The sequence below is a fragment of the Strix aluco genome, chromosome 4 (assembly GCF_031877795.1).
Source record: "Strix aluco isolate bStrAlu1 chromosome 4, bStrAlu1.hap1, whole genome shotgun sequence".
NCBI classification, from domain to species: Eukaryota; Metazoa; Chordata; class Aves; order Strigiformes; family Strigidae; genus Strix; species Strix aluco.
In genome coordinates, this window is record NC_133934.1 from 50,569,655 (window position 1) to 50,581,682 (window position 12,028).

The window sequence follows — 12,028 nt, forward strand, 5'->3', positions numbered from 1 at the left end:
CTAGCCACAGCAATGTTGCTAGCCCACCAGAGAAGACTAATGGGCCATGCTGAGACCAAGACCCTCAAGACTGCTGAAGTCATCTCATGCTTTACAGAGTGAATTCGGTACCTGACATGTTAGTAAATACCAGCTTATTTTAATGTTTGTTTACATTGCAAGTAAACCAACAAACATTGATAGAAGTCACTTCATCTCAAAAATCACAGAATCAAACATTCTGTGAAAAGTTACAGGTAACAGTTTGACATTAATCCAATTTAGATAAAATAGTATCCAGAATGAGTCTACCCATCTCTGCAACTCACTGATTAAAAAACTACTCAAGCAGTAAAGAGAAAACAGTTACTATTTAACCCTTATCTCAAAATATGTTTTTGAGGTTATTTAACAAAAATAAACAACTCTGTACTTAAAATAAATGATGTAAAATTGTAACAGCTCTTCACTTATGAAACCTGTAGTATAATCTGTAACAAATAAAGCTTTTCATTGGACTGTGAGCCTGGTTACAGACCTGTAAGTAAAAGGCTAATGAAAGTTTATGATACTGGCAGCATCCCAAGGGGAGGTCTGCTGAGCTAGACTCAATTTGATCATAGAAACCTGCACCACAGTAACTCAGAGACAAAAAAAGTAAATTACCATGGTTCTTCACAAAAGAGGACACTATGGCTGCTACAGTGGAAAGTAAATATTTAATTAACAATTTGTACAAAATATGGGCTGACAAATAAATGGTATTTTTGGAGTAAGTATATCAGAGATTTGGATTTTACCCTTCTGAAAATACATCAAGTACTGCTACACAAAGAAACAGTAAAGTTCGAAACTCTGCAAGTAGAACAAGTATTTACTTTCAGAAAAAATATGAACATAATTCTAAAGCAGTTGTGGCTGTTTAAATCTGTGACTCTGGAAAGAAAACTGCTTCCTTCCTACATATGAAACAATTGAGAATTGACCAATACTTCTCTTTCTTACATGAATTTAAGTTTTCACGTTTTCATTGATCCGATTTAACAGTCAGAAGAGCAAGGGGAGCTGGGAGTTTGATTAGCCAAACAGTGAATGTTCTCAACAAAGCTTTATTATGAACTGGTTATTTTGTTTCCTGACTGTAGAAAGAATGAATTAATTATAATACAGGGATACCAAACTAACATTTTTTTTAATTAAGAGCAACCAAAATACATCATTCTGCTTTTCAGAACAAGCCATTCTAACGCAAAGCTGATCACATTAACGTTGCACTTCATAACAGCCCCTGGAGACAAAGCAAATTAGCACTTTGGCCTCTTTTGAATACCATCTTATCTGGGGCCTAGGAAGAAAGCAGAAGTTGTTAATAATTAGATGTGGCCTTTACTAATAAAATTGTATTAATCTTCCAGTGTTAGATTTTTGAGATAAAGACACAGCTTCATGGTGGCAGAGGTATGGGAAGGTACCAAAAATAGTTGAGCATGTCTTAACTATGAACTAGAAGCTTCTTTTTTTGTTTTACATAATAACCACATAGCACAAAATTTTGACGATCTGGCATGTTTTGAACTTGTTTTTACTTCATTCATTTTTAAGTCCAAATGGCTGAAAGCATCTAAAAGCAACGTTAAATGAAGTGTAGCTATGAGTGTATCAGGGATAGGAGATCCTCAAAGTGAAAACCTGAAGAACCTTCTCTTTTTAAGTACAGGTTAAAAAATTACTATTATACTGCATTAATGGAATTTTTATTCAATACATGGCTCTTCTATTTGATGGAGAAGCAAACATATCCCTTAAAGAAAAAAAAAAACAAACCCAAACACAGTACTTCTCTACTGCTTTAGAACTGATGGACATGCTCCCATTTCTCCTAGACTTAGTAGAAAAAAAAAAAATTACTAGCAGGAACCCTTAGAAGAGTGCCTTATCAGGAAAGGCCAGCCCGACCACTCGCTGTTTGCTGTTTCAGTTCTTCCAGCAATGTCTTATTTGTGTGCAATGAATAATCAGATGCTAGATATCATTAGAGTACAGCATAGTGAATAAATATTACCCACAGGCTGGGGTGGAACAGCAGCGCACAGGCCCAACTGATCTTTGCATGTGTTTAAATTACATGTTCTTAAAAGCTTAACACTTTGCCTGGATTCTGCATATCAACCTTACTGCTAGAAAAGCTGCAAACAACAACAAAAAAAATCATCAGTATAAAAAAAAATGCTGTCACACAGGCTTCAAAGAGCAAAGAGCTTCCACACTCTTTATTCCAAGAGAGACGATTAGTTAAGGTGCTTTCAGATTCTGCATTGCAGACAGGTTGGCAGAGGTGGCTGTTTAATAAGCTCTTAACAGTCTTTAGCAGGTGTCTGAGAGCAGTTCCTAAGGCAGAACCCCCCAAATACTAGTTTCTGTATCGTGGCATCTGTGGAGCAGGGGCTCCCTCTAAGGGGGCTGAGGAAGAGACTGTCATAAGCTGTCCAGCATGCATTCTCTCATTCACCCGCAGTTCACAGCCATCCTGCAGCATCCTTATAGCTATCCTTGCAATGTTTTTAGAGTCATCAAGTCCACTGTGAGGTCTCCCATCATAATTCATGCCCAGCTGTTCAAGCATGATTGTCAGTTTGGTCTGCTTCCTAGGGACCTGATGGAGAAAGTGAACCACATTCAAGAATTATGTTCTGTACCAAGTCTTTTTAATCTAACACAGTGCAGTAGAAACATATGCAGATTTTTAAGTCTACTTAAGTCACATACTACTTTCATCTTGCCTTTTGTCAGATCACTAACAATTTAACTTCAAAGTACCTTGGTGAGGCAGACACTGTCATTTTTACTGCGGAGACATAGTCAACAGGAGCTTGTCTAGACTCAGGATAATGTCAAGAGCTTCTCACCACCACCACCAGCACCAGCTCAAGATGTGCCAGAGCTGGCAATGGTGGAAGCCATGGCCTAGCTAGGTTTAACAAGCCTTATAAAAAAGGAATTACCACCCAAAGTGGCATTGCAGAGGGAATCTGATTTTGTTTTTCGTTTTAAATGCTAAGCCATTAAAGAAGCACCAGGCACCTGACTCTCACTGACATCAAGCTTCTGAATGCCTCCAAACACCACAGGAACAGACCAGCAACACCTGTAGCAGCCCATGTTTACATGGATGACCAACAGCACGAACAGACAAGGAAGCTTCACTGACTTACCCATGCAAAGTGCTACACTAACAAAAGCCCCAGGTCATCTCCTGATTAACTACTAAATATAAATTGGTTCTTTGGAATGGTCAAAGAAAAACAAAATGGTAACTTTAAAGGAAAACTTTAGTTTGCTCTCGTGGTGGTGGTGGCTGGGGTGGGGGAACACCGGACATTGCAAGTTCCAGGATATTGCACCATACTACTGGATTGAATAGCTAGGCAGAACGGTGACAACATTTGCCAAAACTTGGTAACATGCAACTCCAGTAATAACACCCACAAACTGGGTAGGGAAGACATATTGCAGATTAGGGGATATTCCACAGCAAAGCTACAATTAATTCCTCGTCATTAATTTTATCTATTACTTAACAACAGATTCAATAGTAGCATAGAGTAGCTAAACAGAAGCACTGAACACCTATAAATGCTACAACTGTCTGCATTTATTTAAAAAAAAAAAACACCACAAAAAGAAACTGATTCCTTCTAAGTTACGATCTTCACTGCCTTTAATGAAAAAGCACTCACTGCTCAACAGAGAAGGAAAAAGAGGTATGTCTAGGTTAAAGCTGATAGGACTAACAAGACTGTTCTGTGTTCTAGCGTGTTTCCAACAGAAACAGTTATGCAGAGAAGGCACAATAATGAGAGGGAGAAATGGAGTAACCCTGTAATATTTGCCCAGCACAAAGTAAAGTTCTTCTCTTATGAAATGTTAACCTCATTTTTTTTCTAGAGGTTATATTTAGTATGAACAAGCCCTTCAAGAGAAGATCGTCAGCTAGGCTGAAATCACATTCAAACAAATGGTTTAGCGTAGACTGACTAGGAAGTCACTAGAATCTCCAATAACCCATTTTATGGTAATCTGACAGTGAAAGAAAGCAGCAATAAGGTCCAGCACTGAACCTGGTATTACTTTTCTCTTGATAATTTGATTCCACCATATACATGCCCTAATCTTTCTCTGTCCCCATTACACTGTCAAAAGTGGAGATATCTGAGGGTAGTGGTGCAAATTAGTTTTGTAGTGTATTACATGAAAACAGGAAAAAATAATTGAAAAATCAATACAGAGTCTTTTCAGCTAAACTACTTCAAAATACACTTGCTAAGGGCACCAGTATGACATTTTTAGATAACCCGTCATGGAGCATCTCCTGATTCTTAAAAGCAAGATTAAAATCAAAATGCAGTAGATTATATGATCTTCAATTAGCAAAGTGAGATCTGGGCATGAAGCATGTTTGAAAATCAGGCCCCAGGCAACCAGTTTAAGTACTATAATTTTACACTACACAAGATGAAAAACACAACAGGACATTCTAGACTTTTAAACCAAGTTTTTCTGCAAGAAAAACAAAGATTTGTACAAACCTTATAGAAGTTCCCATATGATTTGCGAATATTGATCCACTTTTTGGCAAAAGAAGGGTATTTGATACGGCTAATGCGGCACTGGATGTTCAAAAATTTACTCATATCCCAAGATCTTAAATAGTCAAAAGAGAAAAGAGAAAAACATTAATAGTATATAATTCAGATGCCCTGTGTTCTACCTATTGCACAGCTGTAGTGCAAACAGCTGTCTTTTCTTTGGTGGTCAGTAGAAGGAAAACAGTTTAAGAAAACCTCTTTTGCTATAAACATAGTAAAGAATTTTTTAATCATGGGGAAAACAAATAATGACACGGGCAAGATTTTCACTAGCATGGTTTCAGGTCCAGGATGGTTAAAAGGAAAAATAGCATACCAACTTCTCCACCTACCACATTTACTCCAAAACCTGCCAATATATGAGACACTTATACAGCCCTTGGGGAAGCAAGAGACACCTTAAATTTTCCTGATTACTTGTGTATGCACACATCTCTCAACATGGGTTTTTGAAATAGGACTGCACTTAAGTTTTAGGAGAACCAGACCTTTATGGAAAGAAGATGAAATTATAACCCTATGTACTTTTAGCCTGTCTTCCTGAAGGGAACCATCCAACAAGTTTGTAAGCTTCAAGCTAAAATTAAGCCTTTTTCCCCCCCCCGTCTTGCAGCTGTCTACACAATCTCACCTATATGACAGATTTCACTGCACCTATTTTCCTTGAGGAATTTCACTGAGGGGATTCCCCTAGAGGGGAATTCCAGACACATTCTAGTCCCAGTAATATAAGCACTCTTGCACTGGTTTTGCTTGAGCATTTTCTTTTTTTAATTTGCTCTTACTTCCAAAGATAGAAACCTAACAATAGGTAAAAAAATTAGTCAAATAGCAGTATTTACCACAGTTCCTTAAATTAATTAAAGTTGGAATGACATTATTTTAACTCCTTATTTTTACGGTGTACACGGATCTAAACCGTACATCTCAAGTCTTGTGTGACAGCTTTTAAATGGCTTCACTGTTCCCTCTGGACACAGCCACATTTCAATGTTACATGTTCTTCACCAGAAAAGACCTGTGATTTATAGCCATTGGCCAAATCTTCAGTAACTTTGAGAAGAAAAGTCTCATGGCCAAAAAAGTTTTCCCACTTGGTAAATTGGATTAGTTAAAAAATGTTTTGTTATGTATCCATTCGTCTCCTATGACATGTTATTTTTCAAACCATTCATATTATAGACTAGAATATTTATCTGTGATTTACTTGACAGAAGTATTAGGAAGTTGTACTAAGCTCCTCCACACTCTTTTTTCATACACTCCAGTTTTGTTTCAGGGTTTAACAGAGTCATTGTAACAGAGTGGCACAGGACTGCCTTTTTAATCCAGCACAGTGGAAGACTTAGTCCAGGCAAACAACAGGCATAGCAACATGAAAATGCATCATTCAGCTCAACACGGATAATATTAAAAACTCTGTGCTACTTAAGTCCCTCATTCCAAGAGAAAGACAAAAGCAGACATGTTAACGGAATAGTAACGTTTTACAGCTAAAAAGCAAGCATCACCTACAAAAAAATTCCCTGACCAGTGCTATATGAGGTAAGGTTCAAACAGTATCTTTCATTGTATAACATAGCTAAGATCACAAGAAAAATGTTGCATCACAGATATATCTAGATCTCAAGATCTGTTCAGTTTGCAGTCATGAGGGGATTTGATTTTCCATGCAGACCTTGTGAGAGAACAAGTTCAGGTGGCAGTTCAAGGACTAATCAATCCCTCACACACAGCTTGTCAGAGCTGGGACCCACCAGAGCCACAGTCCTCTAAGTCAAAGCAGAGAGCTTTCTGTGCTAGCCATCTCTCCTTGTTCGATAAACAGCACAATCCATTCTTGCCTTCTGCTGAAATATGCAGGATGTATTAACAGCACTAACTACTACATTAACTACTAACACACACAGGATACAACACAACCACTGCACATCTCTGAAACCTCCAGCTGAGGAGAGCACAGCTGTTGCTTAGAGCTGAAATTGCACAATATTATTCTCAGATATTATGTGCTATACAAAAATTAGATGTAAACAGAGAATTACAACAACAAAAAAGAATAAAAAGTCTATTCAACATCATTTAGTTGCATGCAGAACGCTAGGAAAGAAACAGTGCCATCTAATGGATTTAAGCTTCATTTCAAATTGTTTAGTTCAGCTTTTCTGAATTTCCCTAAAGCTAAAATTACAATAAAATGGCAAAATGGCAGTGTCCTGATCCACCTTTAACAACAGTCTCACAAAGATTAAACACTGTTTTGCAGTTTCAGATCGTGCTGAAGGCTGCATAAAGACATACCCATCTGTCAACATGGAATAGCTATACTTTGTTCCCAGTTCTCGCTGTCTCATCCACTCTATGACATTCTGCAGAACTTGAGGAAATGTATCAGCTTTATCAACAATGTCCTAAGAGAAACAAAAAACCAAAAGTGATTAAAAACACCAGCATTAAGTATGAAAATTATATTGGTATATAGGCACTCACTAAATTACTCATTAAATTGGCTTCACAAAAATCTTTAGAAGCAGATACACATCAAAATGAGCAGGCTATTGGACAGATTTTTCTAAATCAAAAAGAAGCTCCACTAAAAGAGCCAACCTCCAAATGGCATCTATAAAGGTAACAAGGTTAGTCAGCTGTTGAACTTAGATTAAAACCTTGAAGCTTGTTTCCCAGGCTCCTGCTCAAGTCACTTGATCACAAACTATTGCCACCCTAAGACTCTAAACCCTTTAGAATAAAAATCTTGGAAGAGGAACCGATGACATTCAAAAGTGCTTTCCTCTGCTAAAGATTACATTTCTACACATGGATTACAAAGTGAATCCTTTTCCCATACAGCCCCTTACAAACAGCTAAATAACCAACTTAGTGAAATCAATTCTGTGATAATTGCGAGAAGGGGAAAAAACAAGGATTAAGAGAACAAACCTGACAGAAAAATTACCGTGAAATACTACAAGTCTGAAAACATCAACACCACCTCTCTTTCTTTCATGCTTTTTCCTGAAGAAACAGAAGTGCAAATTACCTGGGTGATTCCTGTCAGACTGATGCAGAAGTTTGAAAGCTTGGGATTCATTTCTGGCTTCACGTATTGCTGAAAGGTATCTTCCTGTAATAAGAGAATCAAACACTCAGCAGTAGCACACTATGTAGCAATATCTTTGACTTGCCCATAGCTGAAAGGCAATAGCAGCTACTTGCCCTGCTTGAGGCAAAAAGGAGTGTGCACCTCCCCAGCCAAGGTGACCATCCTGACTGGCCATCACAAGATTCCCAATGGGAATCATGGACAGATGGCTTTCCAACCAGAGCAACACATCCTTCCTCTCAGCCAGTAGGCACCAGAGAGCAAGGATGTGCATGTAAGAGGGGAGAAGGTTAGACTGCAATAAACGGGAGGAGATTTGGGAAAAGGAGACCACGAGTAAGGAAAAAGAAGTGAGAGGCAGGAGCAAGGCCTGATGTTTTCTAGGTGGTATCTCTAAAGGCTCACCTGTAATCAAGGAAGGCAAGCAGTCGCACATCTTGAAGGCTGCATTAAGGCCTCTGGATGCCAGCCAGAGATAAACACAGTGACCTCACTTGGGGAAACTGAGCAGTACAAGAGTGAAGACTATATAAAAGTTTCATGGAAAAATGCAAGCCCTGAATCCCTGCTGCTACACAAAACAGAGGAAAAAACCAGTTTCCTACTACTCTAAATGTAATAAAACAATCTCAGTCATCTGTACAATCCTCTCTCTGCAATTCGTCATACATACACTCTACTGTAGCATCACAGTGATTACTGAAAACCCTCCTCCTTTTAGAAGTTCTTGATAAATGAATCATTATTCAGAGGAGTGTGCACTTCCTCCATTTCACTGAGTCACTCAGTTTCAGTTAGACAGCAAGTAATTTTTCCTAAAAGAAAGCTGTACTAGAACAGAGCACTCCAGGCTGCCAAACACCTACTAAGTATGTTTAAAATCAGGTTACATAGCTGTCAATCTGTTGGGTACACTGTGGAAATACTCTAACCCACCAAGAAACAGAGTTCACTCAACCCCACACTCTAGGCCTCTACGTTAGTCTCTTCTAGATTGCCTAACAAAGTACCACAGAATTTGCTAATACTTGTTTATGATGAATCCCTTGAGTCCTAGAAATAGCTTTGTGGATCTTAAAGAAGGGAAAGAAGCAGGGGTGGGGGAGAGGACAACTGAGAAACTAGAAGTCCCTCATATCGGTAGAGGGAGTCAACAGCAGGAGCATGATCTATTCCAGATGCTTTAAGAAGAGAAAGAAAGTTTTGTTTGCATGTAAGAGGCACAGAGGGATAGGTCTTTATGAAAAAAATGCTATTTTTAATGAAGTTCAACATTTACCTAAAAACTAATGTAGACTTTCTGAAGCAAAGAAGTTACATCAGAGAACAGCATACCAACACAGTAATTAGACCACTTACTATTTCCAGGGTATGTGTGTTTAGTAAGACAACAGGAAACTCAATTATTTCATGTATGAATTCAGGTGGGTTTCCTTCTTCACAAGTTGCTTCAAAGTCAACAACACAGATGTAGTCATAGTAGCTGTCTCCATTAACGGGTTCCTTCTGCATCAGCTTCTGTTTCTTATAATAGTTTTTCAGTCTCTTTTTCAGCACATCTTTCACTCCTCTAAAGAGATAAGTGGCAAAGATAACTTTCTCATTTAATTAATTATTTCATCACTGTAGAACTGAAGCTATATTTAACATTTGAAAGTTCATAATTTATTAACCTTATTTTGAACACCGGCACTTATGAAGTCTGAATTCAACTTCATCATACAGTTAACACTCCATTATCTGGGATAATACAGAGGCAGCGATACCCCTGACAATTAACACACCTAGATAATATCAGTATTTGCGGACAGACTGGGAAGCACCGTGCAGTGACACTCTGCAGTCACCTCCAGTTCAACAAGACTCAGTAGTCAAACCCTTTGCAAAGACCAAGTCTTTGTAGATTGCTTCTAGATGCTCTCTGGCCCTGGAAGCAGTACTGCTTCATCCACATATGCCTGAAGCGACTGACACCCAAGGTATTTCTGCATCAGTGGCACAGATAATGCAGAATCCAGCTAAAACATGCACATTTTAAATTTGCCTCAATTTAAATTTAAAATTGAGCTCGAGTAATTCAATTAAAGTATTCAAGATTTCAGTTGTCAGAAAAACTTCCTGGTCAGGATCCTGCTTTTCAGGTTTGTGGCTAACACACAAATTCACAGTGGCAAACGACTGAAGTTACTTACTGTGTCTTTTTAATACATACATTATAATATGCAAGTGCAGGTGCCAGAACTGCCACGTACCAAACAAGAGCTGAATAAACAAGGATAATTTACTCTTTGAGGGAAATTATTTTTAAAATTACGCATTGCAAATGAAATCACAGAAGCCGTGAAAGCTACTTGTAGCAAGTGGCATTATCAGAAAAGCAGCTCACTGATCCGTAAGGAAAAACTGGCATCAGACTGCTAAACCTGCATTTCAGAACATCAGCCTCTTCTGCAAACACAGATAACTCTTTTTCCACTCTGGCTTATTAATCGAGTTGAATTCAATGACTATTTCATTCAAAGTTGAAACAGTATGGGAACTAATGGAGGGGAAAGTTACCTTTTTCTTCATCAAACCTATAAAAGAAGTTGAAAGAGGAGACAAACCGCTATCAAAATAACCCCAAGGGAAAGGATGGTGTGGCAATCTGCTCAATTCACTACATTAGAGGTGATGCACTATTTGTTTACATGTAAGACATATTCTGACCAACGTAATTGAATAAATTGACAAGTCTAGCTTAGCTAAAAGTTTAAAACTTTCTGCATTTACAACTGAATAAAAAACACAAATAGAAAATTAGTAACATAGGAGGAAACCACAAACATGTAATTTACTGTTTGAATTCTGACTTTTATTTTCAAATAACTGCTGAATAGTTGTACAAATCTAATCTGTTTTACTAAAAATTTTATCAGGTGATGATAACAATTTTTCCTCCTGAGGAGTCAAATTAAAAAAAAAACAAAGAAACTATGCAGACAGAGCATCTGCAGATGGATAGGGTGAATGCGGCAGGCTGTACTTCCCACACAAAATTTTTCGATTTTTATTTTTCCTTTTATTCTTTTCAAACAAATCTCTGTTCCTTCCCTCTTTTTCTTCCTCTCAACTTCCTCTCCCCGACAGCCGCCTTCTTCTCTAGAAAGCTAGACTTCTCCTTTCAAACTCCATCTCACCTTTCAAATTCCCTCTTCCTCCAGAGGAGTAGCTTCTCACTTTGCTACCCCCGCCCCCCCCCCCCCATCACTACTTCCTCATAACTGTTGCCAACAGAAACAATACACTTTGTTTTTCCCCGCTGACCACCTTCTCAATATTTCAAATTTGCCTGGCCACAGCAATTTCAAAGGGTCTTGCAGGTCATCTCTAACAGAGCAGGAACCACTCTTTTACGTATCTAGACCTTTCCTCCTCCTCAATGAGCATACATCCAGTTTATAGTACATTTACCTATTCACATTATTCTATCATCTCATCTATTCAGATTAGCAAACTCTCCATCTAAAGGTACCTCTCCTCTGCATCTATTAAATTCTAAGCCCTATCACCAAGCCAATACCAAATCTGTGCTGGGTACAGTAAATAAAGATACTATGTTCTGAAGTAAGCTGCTATACACTGAAGGTCTCCAACACCACCTGAGAACCCTTGCAGTTCTTCAGACCCATCTTTCCCCCTTAACCAAAAACATGTTGAGAAGTAACCTCAAGAAGTAAATATTCTTTGTGTTACCAGTTGAGACAGCGCACGTTTCTAATAACACGTTAAGCAGTATCACATGCACTAATCCTACAACAAAAGCTGCACCAAGACTGCAGATAAAACAACTGGTGTTTGGTAGCATGTCTGCTTTTCACTTTGTGGTATTTTTAAACTTTAAAATAATCATCCGTTACAGCTCTACTGCTCTCAAAGATAAAGCAAAAGGTTCACAAATCAGCCTAACCTGGTTTCAAGCTTGAACTCTGCAAGTTTACTTCTGAGCTCATCTCTGGTCATTCTGTTGATATAGCCATTGGTTATAGCAATCTCTTTATAAACTGGATCACTGAAGTCATTCGACCTGGCAGTTGAGTTTTTCCCATTAGTTTCTTGATCAGTGATCCTACAATGCTGCCTACCCTAAAAGAAAGAAAAATCCCAGGGTCACTGAAGAAGGTCACAAGATTGAGCATTAAAATTTACACATCGTTTTGGCATAAAGCATCACAGCTTCACTCATGATCAAACTGAGTGTTGTAGACAAATAAGAAAATCCATCTTCCTGGAGATCAACAGACAGAATAAAGGGGTACTA

At 38.2% G+C, this 12,028-nt stretch overlaps 1 protein-coding gene across 6 annotated transcripts in view; it reads right to left on the bottom strand.

Moving 5' to 3' along the window:
* ERI1 (exoribonuclease 1) overlaps nucleotides 1–12,028 on the bottom strand; it is a 38,531-nt gene that overhangs the window by 25,738 nt on the left and 765 nt on the right. For 3 of the 6 annotated variants that reach the window (XM_074823042.1, XM_074823039.1, XM_074823041.1), the window contains exons 2-6: nucleotides 11,678–11,853; nucleotides 9,088–9,298; nucleotides 7,666–7,749; nucleotides 6,927–7,036; nucleotides 4,566–4,680 (exon numbers count right to left, since the gene is read on the bottom strand). In XM_074823042.1, the coding sequence (XP_074679143.1) occupies nucleotides 4,566–4,680; nucleotides 6,927–7,036; nucleotides 7,666–7,749; nucleotides 9,088–9,298; nucleotides 11,678–11,853 (696 nt within the window). Of the gene's footprint in view, nucleotides 1–679; nucleotides 2,633–4,565; nucleotides 4,681–6,926; nucleotides 7,037–7,665; nucleotides 7,750–9,087; nucleotides 9,299–11,677; nucleotides 11,854–12,028 lie in introns of those variants that run through there. The other 3 variants (XM_074823037.1, XM_074823038.1, XM_074823043.1) reach the window with 2 other exon arrangements.